Source organism: Selaginella moellendorffii, unplaced genomic scaffold (assembly GCF_000143415.4).
Source record: "Selaginella moellendorffii unplaced genomic scaffold, v1.0 SELMOscaffold_16, whole genome shotgun sequence".
NCBI classification, from domain to species: Eukaryota; Viridiplantae; Streptophyta; class Lycopodiopsida; order Selaginellales; family Selaginellaceae; genus Selaginella; species Selaginella moellendorffii.
Genome location: NW_003314277.1, coordinates 2289961 through 2314875, shown reverse-complemented (window position 1 = coordinate 2314875; position 24915 = coordinate 2289961). Strand labels below are relative to the sequence as shown.

General features: G+C 41.6%; 3 protein-coding genes and 1 non-coding gene across 4 annotated transcripts; 1 reads left to right on the top strand and 3 right to left on the bottom strand.

Annotated features, from left to right (window-relative positions):
* Positions 1 to 1137: 1137 nt before the first annotated feature.
* Positions 1138 to 4368, bottom strand: LOC9642129 (protein STABILIZED1). The gene is made up of 2 exons (XM_002971130.2): positions 1460 to 4368; positions 1138 to 1398 (listed from the first exon to the last, which is right to left on the bottom strand). Exon 1 carries the CDS (start codon positions 4358 to 4360, stop codon positions 1460 to 1462), a length of 2901 nt encoding a protein of 966 aa, XP_002971176.1. The 5' UTR covers positions 4361 to 4368; the 3' UTR covers positions 1138 to 1398.
* On the top strand, positions 1324 to 1404 carry TRNAL-CAG. The gene has a single exon. It is a non-coding gene; the product is annotated as a tRNA-Leu (tRNA).
* Positions 4369 to 7416: 3048 nt separating the features above from the next.
* LOC9642753 (warthog protein 6) lies at positions 7417 to 8444 on the bottom strand. Its single transcript, XM_002971129.2, has 4 exons — positions 8216 to 8444; positions 8096 to 8163; positions 7824 to 8040; positions 7417 to 7758 (listed from the first exon to the last, which is right to left on the bottom strand). Exons 1-4 carry the CDS (start codon positions 8442 to 8444, stop codon positions 7427 to 7429), a joined length of 846 nt encoding a protein of 281 aa, XP_002971175.1. The 3' UTR covers positions 7417 to 7426.
* Positions 8445 to 16120: 7676 nt separating this feature from the next.
* Positions 16121 to 19662, bottom strand: LOC9642127 (DNA polymerase kappa). The gene is made up of 17 exons (XM_024676037.1): positions 19490 to 19662; positions 19258 to 19430; positions 19017 to 19190; positions 18843 to 18966; positions 18688 to 18788; positions 18555 to 18641; positions 18407 to 18502; positions 18229 to 18349; positions 18050 to 18178; positions 17907 to 17998; positions 17744 to 17855; positions 17359 to 17695; positions 17067 to 17305; positions 16946 to 16988; positions 16767 to 16886; positions 16583 to 16703; positions 16121 to 16525 (listed from the first exon to the last, which is right to left on the bottom strand). Exons 1-13 carry the CDS (start codon positions 19653 to 19655, stop codon positions 17221 to 17223), a joined length of 1797 nt encoding a protein of 598 aa, XP_024531805.1. The 5' UTR covers positions 19656 to 19662; the 3' UTR covers positions 16121 to 16525; positions 16583 to 16703; positions 16767 to 16886; positions 16946 to 16988; positions 17067 to 17220.
* Between the last annotated feature and the right edge of the window lie 5253 nt (positions 19663 to 24915).

Genomic DNA, 24915 nt, shown 5'->3' with positions numbered 1-24915 from the left:
TGAGGCATAGTCTAGCTCCTATTTGTGTGTCTATCTTTGTAGTACTTATATCCTTGCATTAGGTTATTGGTATACTAAAATAGCACTAGACTTTGTTTGACTCTGTTTTGCATATTAGTCTTAGTATTATGATGCTAGATGCTCTAGGACTACTCTAACATCACTCCATGATCATGTCCTTCGCTCCTTAAGCTATACACTCAGGAATCACTCCAGACTCCTATCCCTTTGCTCCTTAACCTATATGATTGGGAGATGTTTTGTGCTCTAGTTTCTTATACTCCTTAGTATATGCTTAGGAATTTAGCTCCATCTCTTCATTCAGTGGCCCAAGGCTCTGAATTTAAGTTCTACCTTGCTGCCATTGGCCCATGTGTCCAAGGGTTAAAGTTCCATTTCATGGTTATTCTATGGTAAACATCATAGAGTAAAAAGTGAAAACCATGTATGCTATAATATTATCCTTGCAAAAGCCCTTTAAATTAAAGGGATATATAACACTTATATATACCCCACAATAAGCCTTGTGTAAGTAGTAAGGATGAGTGTAGGATTGCACTCATTCCCTATGAAATATGATAGTTGCAATTGCATGAGCATATGGAATACTATTCTTTTGCCAATGAACCAAAAACACATCTTTCCAACAAGTCTTATAAACTCAAACATGGTGCTTTGAGTGAATCTTGAATATTCTCATATTAGCTGGACAAATGATGTAGCAATGAGTACAACTACATGGTTAATAATATGAGCTTTAGTAGTATTCACTAAATTAGTGGAAGGTATATCACCCAATCCCTCCAATGCCACAAATAAAAATCTTAGACCCTATCAAAGTCATTACAAAACATGAAAAAAATTCTTATGTAATAATTTACAAAAAAATAAAAACAATACTAGAAGATAAAACTGTAAATCTAGAAAATTTAGAGTTTGATGAATATTTAACAATAATATGAATAACATATGAGCAATATAAAACTACAATAAAATCCACATTAATAAATACAAAAACAATTATAAACAAAAACCAAAAGACAGAAACACAAATACTTTTAATAATAAATTATCAAATTTACAATCAAATGTAAATACACATATAATTCTTGATCCATATGCAATAATCAAATTGTTTATCACATATTGTATGTATTGAAACAGAAATAACAAATCTCCTGTAACCAACCTACACTGGATAAATTATGCAGAATGCTTTATCTTCTTTTGAGATGTTTTTATGAGTATCTAGTTGCATAACGTGTTGGGTTGGGGGTCATTTCTCTTACTGCTAAAATATGTTTAATAATCAATGACTACTAAGTCAGGATGGCCGAGCTGGTCTAAGGAGCTAGTTTCAGGTACTAGTCCGCAAGGGCATGGGTTCGAATCCCATTCCTGACAAAATAGGCAAAGTACTTGATAAAATTACAACCAAAAAGAATTTACAAGAACACACCTAGGGCCTGCAAGCCGTCATGACAATCCCCTCGTCCTTCCCAAACCCCGCCACCACCTTCTTCAATATAAACTCCGTCGTCTGGTGCGCATTCTCCACCGCCTTGGACACCCGGATCCACCTCTCCCCGTGCTTGGGCTCCGCCGCCTTGCACCTCTCCACCACCTCCTGGAGCTGCGCCTCGCTCCCGTGCTGCTGCTCAAACTTGTACAGCAGCGCCCAGAAATCCCCCACGTCCGGAGCAAACGTCACCGCCCTGTTCATCCAGTTCCTCGCCTTCTCCACCTTCCTGTCCTGCCAGAAAAACTTCCCCACCGCCGCGATCACGTATGGATCCTGCTCGCTGTTCTTGATCGCGTCGAAGCTCTTGGTCTTCCTCTGCGCCCGCGGCACCATCTCCACATTCGCGGCCCACAGCAGCCCGCTCTGCCGGCACTCCTGGAGCGCCTTCGCCATGAGCGCGTCCGCCTCCTTCCAGTTCCCGGCCCTCGTCTCCGCCCGGATCGCCGCCAGCCACAGCTCCGGGTTCTCCCTGTTCTTGAGCCTCGCCGTCGTCAGCATCGCTCTTGCCCTGCTGATCCCCCCGACTTTCTCTTCCAGCTGCGCAGCCGAGAGCCACAGCGGAGTACTAGCCGGGCATTTCTCCAGCGCTCTCTCGTACACGCTCCTCGCCGCCTCAAAGTTGCCAACTCTCTCCTCGAGCTGGCCGAGCATCAGCCACAGCTTGTGGAAGCTCGGGTAGAGCTTGAGCCCGTCCTCGAGCAGCTTCCTCTCCTCCGCCACCTTTCCCAGCTCTCGTTCCACGATCGCCGACTTCATCCACACCCTCTCCGAGCATCCGCGGTCCCTGGCCTTGGCCAGGAGGATCTTGGCTCTCTCCGGCTCCCGGTTCTCAAACTCGAGCTTGAACGCCGCCAGCCATATCTCCTCCGAGTTTGGAATCGCGACGTAGGCGGCAGTGAGGATCTCCCGAGCGCCCTCCACGTCCCCGGCTAGCCACTTCTCCTTGGCTCCCATGAGCCACAGGACCTCCGCTTGTGGACAGTACCCCACCGCTCGCTTCAGCAGCGAGTCGAGCGATTCTCTCGTTCCGTGGCTCTTTTCAAGCTGCGCCGCCTTCACCCAGATGCTCTTCTTCCCGGGAAACGCAGCCAGAGCATGAGCGTAGATAGCTCTCGCCGTCTCGATCGAGCCCCGCTTCCGGCACTCGTCCGCGTCCGCCACCCACGTCCGCTTCTTGTCCTCCTCCTCCACACCGATCCCGATGGTGCTCCTCACGATCGCCACGCACGTCGCCGCCGACCCGGCCCTCTCCGCCGCCTCCGCCTCCTTCATCCAAAACTCGCGGTCGATCACCACCCCGACCCGCTGGAGAGATCGTATCGCGCGGTCGATGATGCCTTCCACGCGCGAAACGTTCCCCTGTGCCTCCTCCAGCTTCGCCGCAGCGATCCAGATTGTTGGCTCCGTTGGCAGCGCCTCGCGAGCTCGGTTGAGCACCACCCTCGCCTTGTCGTAAGTTTCCAGCCGCGCAAGCGCTAGCCAGAGCTCGACGTGGAGACGGCAGCACTCGGTAGCGCGAGCCAGTAAGATCCTCGCTTCGTCCTCGTTCGCCAGCTCCACCACCGCCTTCCACAGCCGGACCGAGTCGGGTATAAACTCGAGTCCCTTGCGAAGAACACGGCTCTTGGCGGCGTTTTCCACCTCGAGCCGCGCAGCCGCCATCCACAGCTTCACGGACGTCGGGATGGACTTCACCGCCATGGCGATCACTTTTTTGGCCGCATCGCCGCTGGCCAGCCGGCAGGCCTCGAGCCAGACGTCCTCGTTCTTGGGACACTCCTCGCATCCCTTCTGGATGAAACTCCTCGCAGCAGCGATCTTCCCCGCCACCTCTTCCAGCCGCGCGGCCGCGATCCACCCGGGAGCATGCTTTGGATTGGTCTGGATCACCGACTTGAGCAGCAACCTCGCCTTCTTGATATCGGAGATCTCGGCGTCGCTCGTGATCTTCATACTCTTGAGATCGGTGAGGTATCCTTTCGGATCCACCACCGTGAGCCCACTCACCGAGTCGGACAGCCGATCCAGCTTGAGCGACAGAACAGTCCCCCGCCCCTCCCCGACCGCGGTAAGATCCGTCACCGGCGTCTGCGACCACGGTGTCTCCGCGCCGCCGGCAGTAGCAGCGCCGCCAACTCCAGCGGCGGCGCGGCTGCGAGGATCCAGCGCAGTGACGTGCTCCTTCTCCTGCCGAGCCTTTTCCAGCAGCGTGTCCGGCGCGGGCACAAAGCTCTCAAACCGCCTCTTCTTGTTCCTGGAAGAGTAGTCGCCAACCTCGGGGATGTTTTCCCACTCCTCCGCCGGAAGATCCAGCAGCGTCCTCTTCACGTCCGCGAACTGCTCCGTGATCTTGGGATTGGAAGCTCGGTACTGCTCGATCACCAGCTTGAGCCGCGCCTCCCGCCGGTCCTTGCGCCGCGAATCCATCCTCTTGTCCACGCTCTCCCATATCTGGTCGGCCTCCTTGTCGTCCTCGTCATACTCACCCGTCGCGAAGAGCCCCACATCGTTGCCCTCGAATTCATCGAATTTCTGGTTCTCATCGTAGCCCTTGTCGTCGGCATCGTCGTCGTCGTCTTCCGCCGCCGCTGCCGCCGCTCCTCCGCCAAGAGGTGGCGCCTTGCCTCTGCCGCGCCCGGCGCCGCCGCCCGGCCCTGGAGCGCCGCCAATGGCGGTGGCCGACCTGTCGGGGAGATCCGGCGCTGCCCTGGCGGGGCCGATGTCGGATCGAGTGGTGAATCCGGTGGCGCCGCGCCCCAATCCGGCCACATAGTTGGGCGGCGGCTTGGCGTTGAGGAAATCCAAGCGGCCGCTCCTCGGCTGCACTGGGGCTTGCATTTCTTCCCCTGTCAAGAACCCTAAGATAGAGTGCCCTAAATTTTCTAGCATTTAAAACCTCTACATTCTTCTGTTTTGAGAATATTCTTAGAATATTAGTAATTGTTGGAAAATCTCATGCTTTGGCCGCAATGCACTGTTTTTCTTTCAATCACTAGGATTCAGTGTCACATAGAATTTAGCTTGTGTAGATTCATGTTGTCAGTTTTTGTGGAACACGTTGATCAAAATCAGACAATCCACTTCTTATTTAATTATTTTTGTTACGCTTGTTTGTTTCATCTATAGATCTTCTATTACCTTTTCTGTATAATCTTCATGTTCTTGTTCTTTTAGCGGCTGGAAGGATTTCATGCTGCCCTGCCCCATGAAGTTAGAGCCTGTGTGATCTTGTCCATGGCATGAGAGCAATGACCTCGAGAGCTTTTTGAGCTTGTGCATAAGCAACAAGCATAAGTTTCACGAGACTATATCCTCACCATGGAATTTGGTGTTTTCCTGGGGCTAGGAAACCAATCACATGTGAAAACAGTTTAAAATTTAAAATTCTTTAACTGACACTTCTAAGTTCTTTTTGTGAGTTGAGGACGAGAGGATGACATGAAACTCTAGGTGCTTTCATTTGAATGAAAATCCTCTCCTTTCCATGAACAAGAAGAGGGATCTCGCTCGAGATATAGTCTTTCTTCCCTGCACTGCACAAGCTAGGAAAGGTGGTAGCTTGAAACTCATCAGCAAAGTCTAGTCACTGTTCAAGTACTTCACCAACGGGATTGTGACAATCCTGAGGCTCATTCATGCATTGCAGGAGAGGACGCACTGAGTGTCACGGAAACAACACAAAAATCTCAAGGTGAATGTGATGAAAGTGTCTACTGTATAATGAAGGTGGTGTTGAAATTTTTTTCACAGGTATAGTCTCTTATAGTCTCTTTTGTGGCTTGTCTGTGTCACAAATCATGAGAAAGCATCATGTAAGATTGTGGATTGTACTTTCATAAGATCTGCAGGAGTAAAGTTGGAAGCAGCTTGATTGTTTTGTTTTGGCACCAAATTAAATTTAATTTGGGAATTCTAAAGTTTATTTTTTAAAGGTTAGAACTCTCTTTAAATTATAGATTAACAAATAAAAATGATATATAAACTATAACACTAATACTATGAGATCCAAGTATACAGCATATTAGTGTAGTGGGATCTTGGTAGTTAGATTGATTTTAATTCAGATCACTTGCTTTTATATATAAGCTAAGTTAATTAATATTCACATTTCTATATTCTATACACTAACATTGGTGGAGATGAAGGGCAATTTTATTATCTTTGAGGAGTGCTAGGATTTGGGGTTTTAGTTTAAATTTAACTCTTGTATTATTTAAATCTTCTTTTTCTTATAGCTTTTCTCACCTTCTTCTTTATTGCTCTTTCCTTTTTGTTCATTTTTATGGTAGAGCAGTAGCCTCCTCCTCTGTTGATTGTGAAGCACCAATTGGTGCAATTACTTGATACTATGTAGTTACAATTAAAAAACACAATTAAACGGTTTAGTAAAATAGTTTTTTTGAACTTTTAAAAAGATGATCATGAAGTATATGAACTTTCAGCATTTGGATTAAGATGGTTATTTTCCATCTCTTTATTATGCATATGTCATAAAGGGGTAGAATTCTGTTAATGTTTCACTATATAAACTCTTATATGATCATGATCTAATACTACCAATGGAATTAGGTTTACCTTCGCAATTACCATGAATTGTTGATATTAAGTCATGGGATCAGTATTTAACAAGCATTCTTCCACTTGTTTGAGCAAAGTCTACCAAACATCTATGCCGTATACAAGTGGGACAATAACGGCACTACAACTCCCATCATCGTCCATCTATAAAATGCAAAGTGGATGACTTAGTGTTAATCTGTTTTCCTAATTTTATAATATATGGTTTATCTAAAGGGCTCTTTGCTTAGTGGAAAGGACTGTATTAAGTGTTATAGCAAGTTGAAATGCAAGTTTATAAGGTTTGGCATGATGTCTAGCAAGTTAATTATCTAGAAATTATATATATGCAGTGGCTAAAACACTTCATACAAAGAGATCAAGGAAAATTGGCATCACTCATAGATCTACCAATGTCTCCTCTTGATGTTTTTTTAGATCTCGACCCATCCATGAGAAAACTTTGACAATCTTCCATCATTCTGAGAGGAGGGGATGATATGAGGTTTAAATGTATTGCTATGATGGATGTGAAGTCCAAATGTAGGCTACAATGCTATATATTAATATTAGTTTAGTGGGATTTTAGTAGTTGTCAATTTGGTTTTAATTCGAACCATTAACTTCTATATATAAGCTATGGTTTTTAGGCTAATTAATATGCACATTTTTGTATTTCATTTCTATATTCCATGCACTCACAATACTTAAATCAAGTATTAAAAAAATAGAAGGAACTATAGATATAAAGTACAATATATACCAAAACAGGAATAACACTAAAATAGGAGATAAGTAATAATAAATAATATTTAGTTAAATAAGATGCACAACAATTTTAGTTTTCTTTAAAAAATCTGGTTTTTAAATATACTATATGTGCTGGAGGTGGAAGTAAATTAAAACATATATTTTAAACCTAATAGCTTCAAATGGCCCACTAGATTAATCAACATCCTTTTGATACTACTAAGTGATAGTGCCACTAAAAGTTTATGAATTTCAGGAGGAATTTCGGGACTGGAACTCAAGAGAAGACTGATTAAGTGGAGTGAGGCTAGGGCAGATTACCATTATCCAGCTCCTATAACCCCGTAATAATAATAAAATGATAATATTTTCCTTAATCATTATAAATGCCTAAAATTCAAAGAATATCATAATAAATTTATTTAAATTGGCCAATGTCTATAAAATGCCAACTTTAGTGTTTTAGTTATGTTAGCAAAACAAAACAAACGCGGTGTAGTGGACATTTGGTCTACTGGTGGTGTGAGAGGTACCCAATAATTGTCTGTGCACTGTACGTTTGTATGTATTTCCAAATTTTATTCTTGCCAAAATTGTTTACACCTTGGAGGCCAGCACAAGACCAGCAATTCCAAGGGCGAGAGCAACGCTTCCTCCATACTTCGTTCCAAACTCAGCAATGTTGGTGAAGGAATCGATGGCAGCATAGCCCTTTGCATAAATTTCCTTGCCCACGATGTTGTAGATGGCGCGAACTGGAGCAAGCACGGCCTGGTATGCGTATGGCAGGTACTCGGTTGCACCGACAGCATCAAAGATGGAGTCTAAGAACCACTCGCTGTGAGTGGATGCTAGAACATTGTTCACCATGATACTGCCAGAGAGAGTGAGTGGGTTGTAGAGGCCTAGCTTCTCAACCTTTGAGATTTCTGGAGAAGTAGCGCAGAATTGTTAGAAACATCCCACCAATATATATGCTTTTTGCTTTCCTTACCAGTGATTTTAGATGATTCCCACAGGGAATCTCCAACCTTGAGGTCCTCGGCTCTCTTGTACACGAGCTTCCCATTGACAGCAATGGGAACAAAGTGGCCTGCAGTGAGTTCCAACATGTTTGAAGCGCTATGCACTTGGAAAAACTTGGAGATGACATCAGCATCCTTGTGGCCGAATGCATACACATCTGAATAGATATTCTTGCCTACTGCAACCTGTGGAAAAGTTATACTTGGACAAGATTTGTAAATTTATGTGAAAGTATTCAACCTTGTCTCCGACATTAAGCTCCCTCACGAACTTAATTTCTCCATTATACATCTGAACAGTTGCATCTCCTATAATAGCTTGAAAATTGTAAGACAAAAAGTGAATTCACATGAACCCTACCTGGGAAGCATCCTGCCTTTGGAAGGGGTGGAGGGGGTCGAGTGCCTGGAGGAGGAGCTGCTGGAGTGGGAGGGGGAGTGCCTGGAGGGGGTGCAGTGCCTGGAGGAGTGGCTGGAGCGGGAGGGGAGGCAGGGGGTGGAGTGGGAGGGGCTGAAGTTTGTGCCACTGCAATGCTTGCAGCAAAGGCAATGAAAGAAGTCAGGAAGATTAGAGCATTGGTATAAGCCATTAGAACAGAATTATGATATATCTAGCTAGCCCAAAACTGCTGCTTGCTAACACTCTAGAGCAAGCCATTTTATAGCACAATGTAAGCATCTAATGTTTGGTTTCGTCCACCAAAAATTCAAACATAGTGCACATGGAGCTAGTGAATGGTGGTCCTAATTAAGACTATCATTTTCACCTATTTTGGTGAGATCCTAAATACTATCCAGAAAGAAGCATGGAGAAACTTTCTTAATATGAGCATAATATCTAAAATAAAAATATTGTCAAAATTCTATTAGATTTAAAGAGGAAAGCATTTTTATTAAAATAGATTAAAAATATTTTTATGAGGTCCAAGTGTACGACTATGATGCCATATATTAATATTAGCGTAGTAGAATTTTAATAACTATCAGATTGGTTTCAATCTAAACCTTTCGCTCCTATATATAAATTAGGGGTTTTGTGTTAATTGATATGCACATTTTTATATTCTATTTCTATATTCTATGCATTCTCATTAGTGGAGATAAAGGGTAACTTTAATTATCCTTGAGGAGTATTTGAATTTAGGATTCTACTTTAGATTTAGCTTTTGTATTGTTGAGATCTCTTTTTTTTTTATAGCTTTTTTCACCTTCTTCTTTTCTACTCTTTCCTTTTCATTCATCTTTATTGTAAAGTAGTAGTTTCCTCCTCTTTTGACTCGAGCAGTAGTTGTTGTAATTGTTTGATATTATGCAATTGTAATTGAACAATCAAACTCAATTGATAGTAACATTCACGACGCATGGTACAGCTCCTCATACTCTTATTGCCAATCCTCAAGTCCAACTGGAGTTCTTCCATGGGAATATTAGGGATAATGTATACCATTGGTTTGATCACTTCATGATGATTGCCACATATTATTCTTGGGATGATACTCAATGTTTGTGTGAATTTCCCATGTGTCTCCAAGGGATAGTGTTTCAATGGTATAATGGTTTAAGCGCAGCCACTCGTGAGGATTGAAGCATTTTCCAAAATGTCTTCAAATAAATATTTGGACATGCTGACAATTGTGACAGTGCCTTTTAACAATTGCATCCTTTTTATCAAGGGCCATTTGAGTTTGTGATGCAATTTGGCATTTGGTTCTAAAGCTTTTTACTTCATGTGAAGTTAAATATATCGAAATGAATCAAATTGAGAATAGTTAGCATTTCGTTAAAATTTTATAGAACTTATGAATGCACTTGCTCCAACCACCCTTGATTATGCTCTTCACTTGGCAACACAACGTTATAAGACATTGTCTTTTCCACTTTTTACTACACATCCTTTACCTTCACAATATGTGGGAGATAATCCTATTTCAATGAAAGTTAATGCTATTATTGCCCAAGTTTAAGGATAAGGGCAAGGATAAGATCATGGTTGTGATATTTGTTATTGGGCATATAATAAAGTTGGTCACATTAATTGGAGTTGTTAGTGTTTTTTGGATTAGTTCTATTTCCTAGGTGGAGACCTTGGCATCAACAATGTTCTGTTGGTGAATGTTTAAATGAAGGTCCATGAGTTGATAATGCTATGTTGTGGGATCAATATTTAACAAGCATTCTTCCACTTAGCCGAGCAAAGTTTGCTGAACACCTAAGTTGTGTACAAGTGAGACAACAATAGCATTATAACTCCCATCATCGTCCACCTGTAAAGTACAAAGTGGATGACCTGATGTTAGTTGATTTTCTCAATCTTATGGTATGTGATTTATCTAAAGGGCTCCTTACTCAATGGAAAGTACTATATTTGGTGTTGTGGCAAGTTAAACCACAAATTTATAAGGTTTAGCATGACGTCCAACAAGTTGATTTTGCAAAAATTGTGTATATGCAATAGTTGAAACACTTTTTACAAAGGGATCAAGAATGACTAACACCACCTATAAATCCATTGATGCCTCCTCTTGATGTTCTTTCAGATTTTGGCCTATCCATAAAAAAAACTTTAACAGCCTTCCATCATTCCGAAAAGAAGGGATGATGTGAGGTCTAAGTGTATAACTATGATACTGTATACTAATATTAGTGTAATGAGATTTTGGTAGCCATTAAAATTGGTTTCAATTCGAACCATGTAAATAAGCTAGGATTTTTTGGCTAATTGATATGCACATTTCTATATTTTATTTCCATATTCCATGTACTCATAGTTTAAATTTGTTGTTTATATTTATTTCTCAAATAAGCTTGCCACTATTAATTTTGGAACACTTCATCATTTCTTTACCTTTCCTGGATAATAGGAATGCTGGTATGGACAAGCATTGAAAGCAAGAGAAACTCTGTAGCCAAGTGGAGCAAACTAGATGCTCCCAAGCCCTCTTAACACTCGCCCTTTCAAACTGCAGCAAGAGCTTCCTTGGAAGCTTCATTGCATGGATTCCAGTTGCAAAGCTTGGATTGCACCCTCTAAGGCCTGGCAGCCACTGATCCAAGCTTGCAGCTTCATTCAAATCATCAGCTTCCCTAGAACCATAGTTGCAGCTAGACATGCAAACGTTCAAATGCGTCCATGTTTAAATGCTGTTTAAAACGTTTTTTTCAGGACAATCAAACGTTTACATGTTAAAGCCTAAAATGATTAAGAAAACACTAATATTTACTAAAGACACTTTAATCTGATATTAAGTTTATAAAACCCATACTAAAACAAATGAAAGAAAAAGCCATTTCGCTGTTCTACTTGTCCCAGCACTGGACCAGTTCTCTGTGCTTGCCACCATAGATTCTGCTGCCCCCCTGAACCCTGTGCAGCTTGCTGCAGCAGATGCCCATCATCGGCATCTGCTGGGTCTGCTAGCTCGAAATCGGAAAAACTGCTGCGAGGTTTTTTAAGAACTTCATAAGGGATCTCCCTCATTGCCTTGCATGTTTTCACACCTCTTGCCTGAACTCCAGCAAGATGTGCTCGCACTCGCTCCGCTCCCCCAGTGTGAATCTCATGACAATACTTACATGTCCAGTGCCGCTCTGCTCGTATCACATGCTTCCAGCTCCAGCATTCGTGGCGTCCTCCAATTCCTGCCATGACTACATGAACCCTGAAGAAACCCTAAAGAAACCTTTGTCTCTTTTTGCAAATAGTGCAAACGCGTTGGGAGTTTAGAACGGCGTTTTTTAACGCGTTTAAAACGTTACGTTTTTTTAGTTTCATACGTTTTCCGGCAACTATGCCTAGAACCATGCCATGAGCAAGCTGGCTGATCTGTAATCTGGTCCAGGCTAGCTCCACAACCATATTTATTTCATGCATGGATCGCCACTCACCAGTTGCCAATGATTCAACACGGCCTCCAGGAAGAAAATGCCCTCAGAAAACTCTAGGAGTTTATTCTGCACCCGAGGTTCCGTCTGTAAGTTTTGTACTTGTTGATGGTTTTTTTTTTTGTAAATTGATCGTGTAGCTCATGTTGGTTTTGAGACTCCCATAAGACTCCGGTCAGCTGACAATGCTAAGTGAACTTTCATGTTATTGATTCTTGCAATGCCTGCTCAGAGCTTCACAACTACGGCACAGGAAATGTGCAGTAAATGGCGGTAAATGTGCTCCATTGTTATAGATCCCTGGCGATGCCACTGCAATAAAATCAGGTGGAAGCTCGCCGTTATCATGGAAAGCCAATTCTGGATTGTGAGACAAAGGAGAGAAGTCATCCTCATAATGGTACAGTGAAAAGTTATCTTCTTACGCTCTTTTTGTTTTTGGTGCATACCTGTGTTGAGAATTCCCAGGCTTGGCGCCATCAAGACTACAGTGGCAATGGCAAGAGCAACAAAGCTTTTAAAAGCCATCATGGAGGAAATACAAATGGGAGATGGAACTAAACGAGTGCGTACACATTGTGTATTTATACTCGACCAAGTAACACTACTCTTACTCTACAGTGAGAATTTTCTCGCCAATACAGACTTTGGGAAAGAGTAGTGACGAGATCGCATTTCTTCTCTTGAAGCCATGAACTCCCACTTTGCCATGCAAGGTCACTACGTACCACGCAATTAAAGCTTGATAAAGACTTCAAAGAGTGTATTGGAAAGAAAGATAGAATCGAGAACAAGATAGCAAGATGTTTTATTCATCAATCCTCTTGATAGATCCTTTTATTAAGAGATTCTAGTTGACGCTGATAACTCCAACAGCTAGATATGCAAATCGGTTTAAAGGAATATTTATGAATATTCCTAATTTTTAATTTAATTATTATAGATTGGTAATAATCAAATTAATCTTAAAAGTATATAATAAAATTGCTGTGTATTGCAATGCAGCAATGCTAGGTTTGCTTTTGTTTTTAAATACTTTTTATTATGATATATAATTTATTATGATCTGTTCAGTATGCACTACTCCTGCTTTTGTATATACTATATCTTTTATCCATATAAGATCTATTAGTTTTTTATTATTTGTATGTATCCTTCTTTCTCTATTATTGTTTGAAGTGGTTTTGCTTCTTCTTTTTGATAATCAATATTGAAATCTCCTGTAATTATTACTGGTTTTTTATTATCTATTTTCTGTATATATTGTTGTAGTTGTTTTATGAATATTTGTATATTTTTCCAGGTTTTCTATGTTAATTTATTATCTGTAATTTTTTTTTCTAGTGATATATACGACATTGCCATTGTTTCTGTTTTTAAATGTTCTATTTGTTCTGATTTATAACCATTTGTATGCAATATTGTTTATGTATATATGATTTATATTTATTAAAATATAAATCCTCATGTTTTTGTGTTCTTACTTCTTGCATACATATTATATCTGATGTTAATAATTGTGAATCACTCTTTATATCTTCTTGATGTGCAGTAATAAGCAATAAGCAATAATAGATGTTGTGTTTAGAACTTGTATAATTGGTAAATCTATCAAATCAATTTGCCATGGTGCTTCTGTTGTCATTCTGATTATTTCTTTAGCTGCATCTTTATTGATTATAATATGTTTATATTCAATTGGTCTGTATAAATGTATACCTTTTAGTGTTTATGCTCTTGATAATGTTGTATATACTTGTCCTGGATATTTTGTTTTATATGAGTCATATCCTAATTGCATAACTGTTGGTCTTTGTGCTCTATGTATTGTTCTTCCTGTGCATGGTTGTACTGGAAATTAGGTTTTACTTATAACATAATTTTTATTTTTAGTAATATTTGTTATTCTTGTTTTTTTTTATTGGTGTCCAGTTTTGTTTTTCATTATTTTGCTTTATTATTATGTTTTCTTTAGCTCTTGTTTTTTTTACCTATTTTTATATTTGGGAATTCTATCCATATTATTTGTTCTTCTTCAATCTGAGTTACATCTTGTAATACTCCATCTGCTCTATTTACTAATCTATCTTCTATTGCTATAGATTATTGTTGATAGTTGCTATAGATTATTTTATATAGTTCTTGTGTTTTTCTTATGTCATTTGGTAATAAGACAAGAATTTCCATGTTTGTCTTGTACTTCTATAATTATATTTTTATCTTGTATGTGTTGTATTATTTTTTTCATTATGTTCTCTTACTTATTTGTTAGCTGCAAATATAGATTAATATTCTGTGTTATATGTATTTTTGTGGTGGCTTACATTGTTGGTGGTGGTGGTGTCAAGGCTGCGTTGTTAGTGTAATTGGAAAATCTGGCCATGATTCCGAGAGCAGGCCACAACTCTAAGATTGTGTGAGTAATTGGCAATTGTGGAGATTATGCATTACATTTTCCAAAACTTGGCATCTACTATATATTGGATAGTTCACACTCATTCCAACTTGATGAAAATTTTGTCATTTCTTTTGTTGAAAGAAGATTTTGTGCTTTGCACTGTGATTCCACAAGTTTGTCTTAGAATGACTGTTTGCTTGCTGTGATCAATGTTTTCCATCATTCCTTGTGAAGGTACTAAAGATTTTATTGTTGAAAGCTTTCTCTTATATTTATCTAATGTGTCATTTGTTAATATTATTTGACATTGTTTTGATGCTTCTAATCGAAATGCAAAAATTGAATGTTTTGTTGAACCATTTATATTATAAGTTGCTTTTCCTCTAGGTGCTGCTATTAATACTGTTTGTCCTAGTTGATTATTGATATCTTGGTTTTTTTTATAATATCATTTGAGTGTTTCTATAAATGTATTTAAAAGCATTGATTTTTCAGTTCCTGCTCCTCCTGTTAAAAAATAAGCACAACTGTTTGTTAAGTTATTTATTTATTTTAATATGAAGTCATCATGTATTATTCTTTGCTTTTTATTTATATTTCTTATTAATTAGTGATATTTACTATTTTCCATAAGATAATCATCTTGTATTGTAATATTTTGTATTTATTAATATTTTATATTTTACACTATTTATATTATAATGTTTATATTTATATATTTTATATTTTAAACACCACACTTGTCTCCAACTTACTGCAAATGCCCTTTATGACTGTATTGCGGAATGAGCAGGGGCCATGAGAAGGGATGGAAAAGAATCAAGGAACTCCCCTTCAATTTTGGAAATTCATCATCCTGTTGCTTGTCACCAAAATGTTCTTGTGCCCCCAAACCAAAACCTCTCACACTGTTAAAGAAGTCCAGGATGAGGCTTGTTTCAAATGCCCACAAACATCCATAGTCCCAAGGGAGTCCCTTCTCACTCACCAGCTTATGTGCGAGTTCTGGCAAGTTACTGAAGAGGTGCACCTGTCATGAAGACGCTAAGAAACTGAAGTTGGAAGATGTATTGTTTGCTTCACCTCCAGGTCTTCCTTTTTGTGTTATAGCTTGGCCTATGGAGGCTTTACTTTGGTCGTGGCCATTGCAGAAAAACTACTGGGTTAGCATATCATTTTTTAGACTCGTGAAAAACATACATTGTATGTGTTATTTTAAATCTCATCTCTCAATCCATCCCTTCTACACAGCTCCAAACATGGTAAATCTTGTCTCGAAGGTTTCTTCGCATTTAATCGTGGATATGTTTCACAGGCTCGCTCTATTATCAAGCAAAAAACTAGAAGAGGGAAGTAGAAGAGTCATCTCTAGAAAAGCTCGCGTCGAGGCAAATGCGATAGAACCGAGCAAATTTGCCCCTATGTGGCATGAGTAAGCTGTTTACTTGAAAACTAAACCTTTTGATAATTTTGATACTGGTCTGCTGCAATACTGGGAACTCGCTTTACGATCTCTTCTATTGAAAAATGGAATTCCTAAGGTTTTTTGAGAGCTGAAGAGTGAGAGAGAAGCTTATTAAAAATGAATATTCTTTTATAATTTCTATCAACCTAAAATTATTTTTAAAAAAATTAGAAACAGCCGTGTTCGGTGTATATTTGAGAACTAGCCTCATCTACAGTCACTCCAAATAATCCATCCGCGCTGTAGCCTCAAAGCACACGCAACGCTGGGAGTAGTGCTAGAGTGATACAATTTGTTGCTAAGACGGCCTGCAATTTGTAGTGAGGATCCACCTGTGACGATTACTTTAGTATCTACCAAAAGCATTGAAAGCAACACAAAGGTAAAACAAAGGGCCGAGTAGTCTAGGCAAAAACTCATCTTTAATCTTTTTCCAGGGACAAAGAAATCTATTTGCGTCTTAAATTATGTAGATAATTTTTTTTGTATACAAAACCTAAACAAAATCAAATTAAAATCTGGACCATAGGAAAAGCATATAACATTCTTGGAAGGAATGGATAGCAACCGGCTTTCAATGGTATGGAGGACTCCACAGCCGTCAAGCTGCTATCCTCGAATTCGAAACGCACATTGTGCTCGGTTCTTGTCAATTCGAGCTCAATCTTCTGGCAGTGACGAAAGGCCCATCTGGCTACCTGGCTTATCTCCACCCCAACATCTTGATGGCTCGTAAGTCCAACCATTTCTTATCTTTGCTTTCTCGGCCGTGTGACTCCTTTGTGGCAAATTTGCTATCGATCGACCATCCAGTCTCGCAGGCGACTTTGGATTTGATCCCCTCGAGCTCGGTAAAGACCCCGAAACCCTTCGATGGTACGTGCAAGCGGAACTCGTCCATTCTCGTTTTGCTATGGCTGGCATTGCTGGAATCCTCGTCACAGATGTAAGTCACTCTCTTCTATCAACTATAGAAACAATACCTTGGCTCTTTTGAAGCTTTTAAGGACTGTGGGAGGCAGGGACCTGCCTGTCTGGTACGAGGCCGGTGCCACAGAATTCGAGTTCGCAGACACGCGAACTTTGTTTGTAGTCCAGCTGATTCTAATGGGGTGGGAGAAATCTTATGAGCCCTTGACAGAGATGTAAAACTTCCACTTGTGTTACCTTGCAGGTATGCTGAAACGAGGAGATACTACGATTATATCAGTCCTGGTTCGCAAGCGGCTCAAGATACGTTTTTGGGGTTTGAGGATGCTCTTGCTGGACTACAAAGCGGGTATATTCCTGGCCAAAAGAAAACGAATATTGGATATGACTGAGGAAAGAAAAATGGATTTTTTTACCATATGCAGCTATCCCGGAGGTCCGTTTTTCGATCCCGCTGGCCTAGGAAGGGACATAAACAACGCACGAACGTTGAAAGAGAAGGAACTCAAAAACGGTAGTAAGGTTTGCTGTTCATACCGATCCTGATGTGAGTTGCAGGAAGGCTGGCCATGGTAGCAATACTTGGTGTTTTTGTTCAAGCTTTCTTCACGAAAACAGGCCCCATAGACAACTTGCTGACGCACGTTTCTGATCCTTGGCATAACACGATTGTCCAAACCCTGTCGCACGGCTAGTTCTTTGCGAAGTATGATTCGATGGAGTTTCTATTCTTTGCGGACTTCTTCGTACCACGATCGCTGCTTTGAGTTATTGGTCTGAGAATGTGGACCACATCAGTTTGCAATCAAAATAAAAGTTATCGACATACCTCTTGCCAATGCTTCTTTTCGAAACCTCAAGCTGGTTAACAGAGTCCTGTTGTTGGATCTTTAAAGCAAAGTGAAAGTCCTCGTGCTCTTGTCTGAGGGTTGGATACTCGGAAGATATTCTCTCGCCACACAAGGAACATCGATCATCTTGCGTCCACTGGTCTGCCGTATGTTTACAACTTGTATCGCGGTCAGTGTCTGATAAATATGGTGTCTGTTCATCGTAATCGTGTTCCAAGTCGTCATCCTTGACAGCGGCATCAGAGATGTCTTTCAGAAAGCTTGCAATACTCTTCTGGGAAGGATCGTCTTCTTTGAACTGGGAAACTCTCACTCCTGCGGTGTTTGAGTTAGCAATGGAGGAAGGTAAGATAAAGTACTTACCCAGCAAGCGCAATGAAATAGGAAGTTCCGCTTTAAGTAGTTTTATAGCAAGTGATTCGATTTCTTTCTTAGAACTAATAAAATGCTGAACTGATACGGCCCGACTACGTACCTGCCAGAGAAAACATTTGCTATTATACAAAACTCTATGACTAGAACGCACCTCAAATGTGCTCGTCTTAAGTTTTAGCGTTAATGTCCGGCCTTGCAAATTTTCCTTGATCATGTCCTCGGACAAACTTTCAGCGAGGTCACCTGATATGCGAAAGTTATCACAAATTTTACACTCAATTGTGCAAAACGAACCTAAGATTTTGCCAAGAATGTTCGCGTCACTTGTCGGTGAAAACGTTCTTTCATTGCTTATGCTTTTTCTTTGCTCTTCGTGAGGAGCCTCGGAGGCACCAATACCCAGGCCAACTGATAAGAAAAAATCTGCAAAAACCTGAAATAATGTCACCATCGTCGAATGAGACATACGATACCTGTGGAAATTGTTGAAAACAAAGCCGAAATCAAATATCTATTTTCTATCAAATCAGAGCACATATTGATAGAAAGAACGTCTTTCAACAGTCTCTCCGTAACCTTTCCAATACCAGAAACCTTGAAAACAAAAATATCAGGTTTTAAAACAAAAAATTGGAATCAGGAACTCAAAACCTTCCGAATAGGCAGCTTCGACACAAATTCCATAATCTTTTCGCGATCACTTTCAAGCACAAATTGGCCATTTGGTTTATTAATGTCAGAACACACCTACATAAAAGCAAAAAGCAAAGATGGTCAGAAGCATTAGGAATGAAAGCACCTTCGCTAGGAGACGGTTGGCTGCAACACCAGCACTGCAAGTAAGCTTAGTTTTCTCAAAAACGTCTTTCCGAAGCCGTTCAGCTACCTGTAAACCACATGAGATAAACCACATAATACTGCGTCCAGACTACCTCTGCCGGAGCAATGCTTTCCGTTCTACAAAACTCTGTAATATCAAGATACGCTTCGTCCAGGCTCCTTGCAATAAAATTTTTGTCATATAAGCGAAAGACTGGAACAGAAAGGTTTACTAAGCCTCCAAAAGAAAAGCGGAATATGGTAGTACCTTGACGTGTGAGTTCACTGTAATGCGTGTATTTTTCAAAGTTTGGCTTTATCAATACCAAGTCCGGACACAGCTTGCAGGCTATGAAACCAGGCATTGCAGCACGCACTCCAAACTTCCGAGCCTGCGGTGGAGAAGTGAGCACTGAAATTCTTCGTGCAACAAACGGCATACCTCATAGTTTGCAGTGCAAATCATCGACATGCCTCCAACAGCCATAGGCTTGCAAGACAAGGAAACATCCTCCACTGTCTCGACGGCGGCGTAAAACGCATCCATATCAACATGCATCCAAGTTTTGTCGAGATTTCGGCTCGCCTCTAGCTCGAGAATTCCTCTATCAACCGCCTATACATCTCTGTTAGAGCTGGAAGAGAAAGGAAAAGAAAAAAAAATGAAAACAAAGAAATCTCACCGCTTTCGTCTCTGCGAGCTTAGTCGTGCTGATTTTTGCAGCCTGTTCTCTGAATTTCTCGATCCTCTGCTGGAGAATTGCTTCTTTGCGCTGCTCGTTCTCGAAATACCGGGATCCTTTGCTCATCTCGTAAACAACCTTCTGGACTTTTTCCTTGTCCACTCCACTCATTCCTGACTCACGCACACACACAAACATAGGAAGAATGTGGAAAATAACCACAAATCCAGACCTGCTTTGGCATTCAAGAACACCGTGTCGTAAGAATGCCAGGGCTTATCTCCCTCCGCCGCCGCTTCCGACGAGCTCCCCGCTCGATCCTGAGCTTGAGGCGCCATTCTCCCATCGCTCGAATCGCCGTGGGAAGGGCTCACCGCTGATACCTCCTCGCCCGCCATCGGCTTTGAAAATAAACCTAATGTACGGCCGAGGGTTTAGTATCTTACCGTACACAAAACCCATTGAATATTCTGTCTTTTACCGGAGATAGAATATACCGGTTGGACTCATTCTCATCAAGGTTGTCCACACAACGTTGTGCGCGATGGCAGCAGAGATCACTCGCGGCAATCACCACGAGGACGTTTTCAGAGCCAGCTTCCCACTCGCTCGTGACCATCGTCAAAGAGGAAGAAGGCGTCACTACCATCCTTTCGCGAGATGTTCACACTGCCATCCTTTCGAGAGATCGAGCGGCTGAATGGCTGCCTCTCCTCCGGTAACAACCGGCAGTGGGAGTACCAACACGGACGTGGAGGAGTATCTCACTATTCAGCGATTCATCGTCTCGTCATTGAGCTTGATCCTTGTTCTCAGATTCTGATGGTAGCGTTCGCTCGTCACCAAGAGTCGGGTCACAAGAGTTTCACTCGCGACTCTCTCAACTGGCACCATGTTCTATAGGAAGATCTTCCAAGACAAGCCCAGAGCTTGTATGAGGAGTGTCAATCGCAAAAGCCCGTCAAAGAGAACGTGACTAAACCCATAGCTCCCAGTCGTTGGAAGCTGGAACGATGTCCTTGGGGACTCAGTATGGAGGATGAGGCAGTTCCCGGGTAGGGCGAGCACGTTCCCGCCCAGAACGGGTGAGCCGGGTGTTAGCCCGGCGAGCGCGTTCTGGAGGGAACGAGCGAGGTTGTGCCCGGGAACAGCCTTAACGGGCTGTGGCGAGACTGTTAACGGACATGTGGAATAATGTTATTCGAGGATGAGAGGGTTCTCTAGAATTGGCAGCTGGTAGCCTGGTTCTCTAGAACCTGGCAGCTGGCAGCTAGGTTTTGGAGAACCTGGTAGTTGTTAGCCACATTCTTGCAGAGAACCTGATTCAATTTGACGGCTGCCAACAGTTGGATCAAGTTAACAAGCGAGCCACAGCCCGTTAAGACTTGCGAATTCTGGGTCGATCTTGCCATTCACCACTTGCACAATCCCTCCGGCACAAGTTGAGCATACGACCATGAATGAGAGGTCTCAGCCACGACATAGAGAAGACTTCCAAGCTCGTTCTGGAGATTCACCATTGCATACTCACTGCCATGGTAGCCTCCTCGCCACATGACACTGTCCATGGAATCGTCCTCTGCAAACTTCCGCTTTAGCATGTGTCCAGTCGCGTCTTGAAGCTGGAACAAGTCGCCTGGGAACTCATGGCTAACCTCACTGTCCTCATCCTTGACAAATTCTTGATCAGCTTCGATGGAAAAGCCATAGATGTAGAGGTGCCAAAAGCTCAATAGCAGCCATTGTATAAAGTTTCAACTCATTTTACAAATTTTAAATGCCTTACCTGGTATAATATTTCTATTTGTTTCTTAATAAAAATCATTTAAATGCAGCAAAAGGCAATAATAAAATTAACAAATCAAAATTGAAGGATTTGTTTTTTTTTTTTTTTTTGGTGTTTGAGATATAAGTCTTAAAAGTGTGAGCACATCTATGTAATTCATATAAATTTAAATGGATATTTATTTATTTTAAAATTTATATATTATCTTTTGAGATTCTTTAAAGTATGTAAATTTAAATTTTTAGAACCCATATTCATTACCAGCCTTAAACCTATAAATTTTTTATGTTATTTCAAGAGTATATAGTTACTGTAATTTATTAAAAATAAAAAATAGCATAGATTTAAGATTTAATTGTTATATAAAACTTTTATTATATAAAAAGTGTATATTAGTTAATTTTTTACTTCAATTTAAAAATACTAAATATTAAATTTTAAAATATATTATATAAAATTATTTATAAAATATTCAATTTTATTTTCATCCAGAAAATTACTGGATAATAAACTGTGTTTTACTAGATTATTTTTACTAACAGAATAATTTAAAAGTTTTATTATCTATTGTACCACTATAGAATTTTTTGGTTGGTTATAAATTCTTTATTTATTAGTAATATAAGTTTTTAAGAATCTCTTATTCTAAGTGTTGTTATTAGCAAAAATAAAATAAAATATTATTTTTAATTATAACTTTCAAGGTTTCATTCATTCCAATTGTTAGATTATCAAGAAGAGGAGACCAGGAATTTTATTTCAACCAAAGAGTATCTCCTTCATGCTCTCTTGGGCGACTGCTGTTTTGGCTGAAAAACAGGAGAGGCTACCAAAAAATCTTTTTGCATTCTGCACTGTTTGCTTGTTGCCCGAGTCACCCGAGCTGCTTTCAAACATTTTTCTGTCATGGCAAAAGATCCTATTTCCTCTCACGACTCTGATATTGGGTTGGGGAGTGCGCATGCCATCACCAGTCTTCCCTTCTTTCGTCGACGAGCTCCTGACAGGAGCACCCTCCTCGACATCTAGGGATTCAAGAGCTTCTTGCCTACATTGGCTCCTGTTACACAAACAAACAATCAGTCCCAGAAGCATACCAAGAATATGCAAGCATTGGTAGCAAAAGGGTGAGGACTACTTGGGAAAGGGGTGAGAGCAAGAGAAACAGAGTGAGAACCAAAGCTCATTCCTTTGCTCCAGGCCACCAGAATTGAAGAGAGAATACGTTTTTTTAGCTCAGATCAACTTTCAGCGATCTCTGGGCTGATTTAGCATAGAGAACTGCGATCAAGTCTCCATGCCGCCGCTAGATTTGCAAGATGCTCCATGAAAGGGAATCTAGAGCGATACCAGGAACTGTTTCTATAGATGCCACGGCGCAGCATTGCATTCTAAACGTAAATGTATGCAATGCATGGCAAAATCAATACATTAAAAGAGGTTCTTGAAAGGATCCTAAAGCAAGATAGCCTCCCATGGAATGCAGTGCGTTTTGCATATGCCCATATCCGGTATCTTGTTTGAATCTTTGGCCGCTCCACGTCTTCCTCGCGTTTGGGAGGCCAATGTGATGATCATCAGGACGCTGCGCGCGGCTGCCATGGATAACGTAGAGATGCTATGATCCCACGCTTAACCACCATCTCCAATTCTCCGGGAGCCGGGACAGCTGCTGCAAGGCTTTTTCGAAGGCGCCTTTGTCGATCCTGAGGTGCAAAGCTTTGATTTATCAAGGAAGAGATTGCCGAGCTGCGCATCTGATCCATCACCAGCAGAATGATCATGAACTCTTAGATCTTTAGCGTTTACCACAAATAGCGATGACCGCGATGCTCGTCCCAGGTGTGAGCAATGATCGAGGCCTTTACCGGATCCCGCCATATGAAGTGACTGATGTGAAAAATCACCTGGATGAATCTTGTTCTTTCGAAGATCGAAACGCAGTGATCGTGGCCCTGCCAGGGACATGGAGAATTTTGCTTGGAGCTGGAGATGATTTGATTGTTTTCGCTTGCTTGTTGCTTGCTAAAGACGGGAAGAAGAGAATGGAATGTTGTTTACAAGAGAATCAGGAAGGTTTCTAACGGTTCTTGAAACTTCTGGTGCGCGAATTGCTCCAATGCGCGCGCCAAAGTTTCAATATAGCTTCATTCGTTCCAAGGGGAAAGAGCTATTCCTGCCGCGAGCGATTATCTAGCCAAGAGGAGAAGAGGAATCTAGGGAGTTCTATTCCAACATGAAACAATCGGAACCGATTACCAGTAGCCAAAGGAGAGAATTCCTGAAGCAAAGAGGCAGCAAAATACCTCCATGAGAGTCTCTCATGGAGGTTTCTTGCTGCCACTTTGCTTCAGAAATTCCCCATATGCACATCCTCCGGCTGCTCGCAGGAGCCAAAGCGGCAAAGGCAGCATGCAAGAAGCTCTTGTTTTTTGTTCGTACCTTTTGTAGAGCTCTGCTCCGTCACCAGCTGGACCAGAGTTTGGGAAGAGGAGATCTGTTTGTGCAGGGAAGATCTCCTCTTCTCAAAGAAAACTCATCACATGTTGGTGATGACAGTGGTGGCAATGGCGTGGTATTCAAAAGCCTGAACATCTGTCCTGCCACCCGCACGACAGACACACGAAAGATGTTCACACCACCGCCATTGCCAGGGCGAGCAAGATTCAGTCCCAACTTAAAGCAATGGAAAGCAAGACCAGGGAAAAAAAGGAAAGCAGAGAGCACTAGGGAGAAAGCGAAAACAGGGAGAAAAGGAAACCAGCGAGAGCACTGAGAGCGCTGGGAGAGCAAGGGGCTGGGGCCTCGGCTTATATGAGTAGCGATGAAGAAGAATTTTGCGCTTTCTAGATCCTTCCATGGCTCCAGCGTGTCATATTCCTTTCGAGTCTGTGTGAGATGTGTGTGGGAGTTGACGAGAATAGGAGTCTGCTGCGTGTCAAGGGAGGGAATTAATGGAAAATGGAGTGACAAGAAACCAGGCCGCCATTCAAGGAGTTTTTGAATTGGTGATCGTTGCGAGATATCCTTCAAATGGACGGGAGTTTCATTAAGAATTTCAATTTACATAATTTGCAATTCCCAGTGAGGGGCTGGAGTTTATCAGACATGCCAAGGAGGCCAGTGTGAATAGACAGCACCTTCTTCCCTGTCCAATACTGGGCATCACACACCATGTCTTAACCTGCCATGCAATGCTTTCCCACTGAGAAACAAGAAAAGAGATTTTAGTTGGAGAACACTCGAAAGACTTCTCTCCTCACCTATAAACTGGATCCAGAATTACGCCAGTGGCCTCCGAGATCTCTTTCACCAGCTCAAACTCTCCTGTAGCGTATCCCAGTCCTTGGGCCTGATCAAGTTTTGTTAGCTCTTTCAATCTTCCCATCAATAAGCAGCAAACTTACATCAACCAGCCTGACAATGTCTCGAGGGTTCACTTGCGAGTCCCTGGATGTAATCGTAGAAATAGTCCGGGCTGTCACAGACTCTTTAACCATGAACCTGTCCAAAACCTCTTCATTGCTTAGACACCGAAACAAAGAACAAGAACAAAACCCTGGCCTTTAACATGCTGAGATGCCAGTCCTGATGTAGTTCCACCGCTACGAAAAGAGAATCCATACATAAAAAGAGGAAAAGTATGAACTAACCTTCCGCATGCCATGACAATCTCGTCTAAACGGGGACACGTCCCAGCCTCTACTTGCTGCTCAATCTCCCGTGCAGCGCAAATATAGCCCCTAGCAAGCAAGCTTAGAAACAACGAAGAACAAAACTTATGAAGGATAAGAGGTACTAACCAGGCTCCAAGAGAATTGGAGCCACCAACAGGGATGAGATAAGGCGTTCTTCCTTGGGCTCTTAGTTTT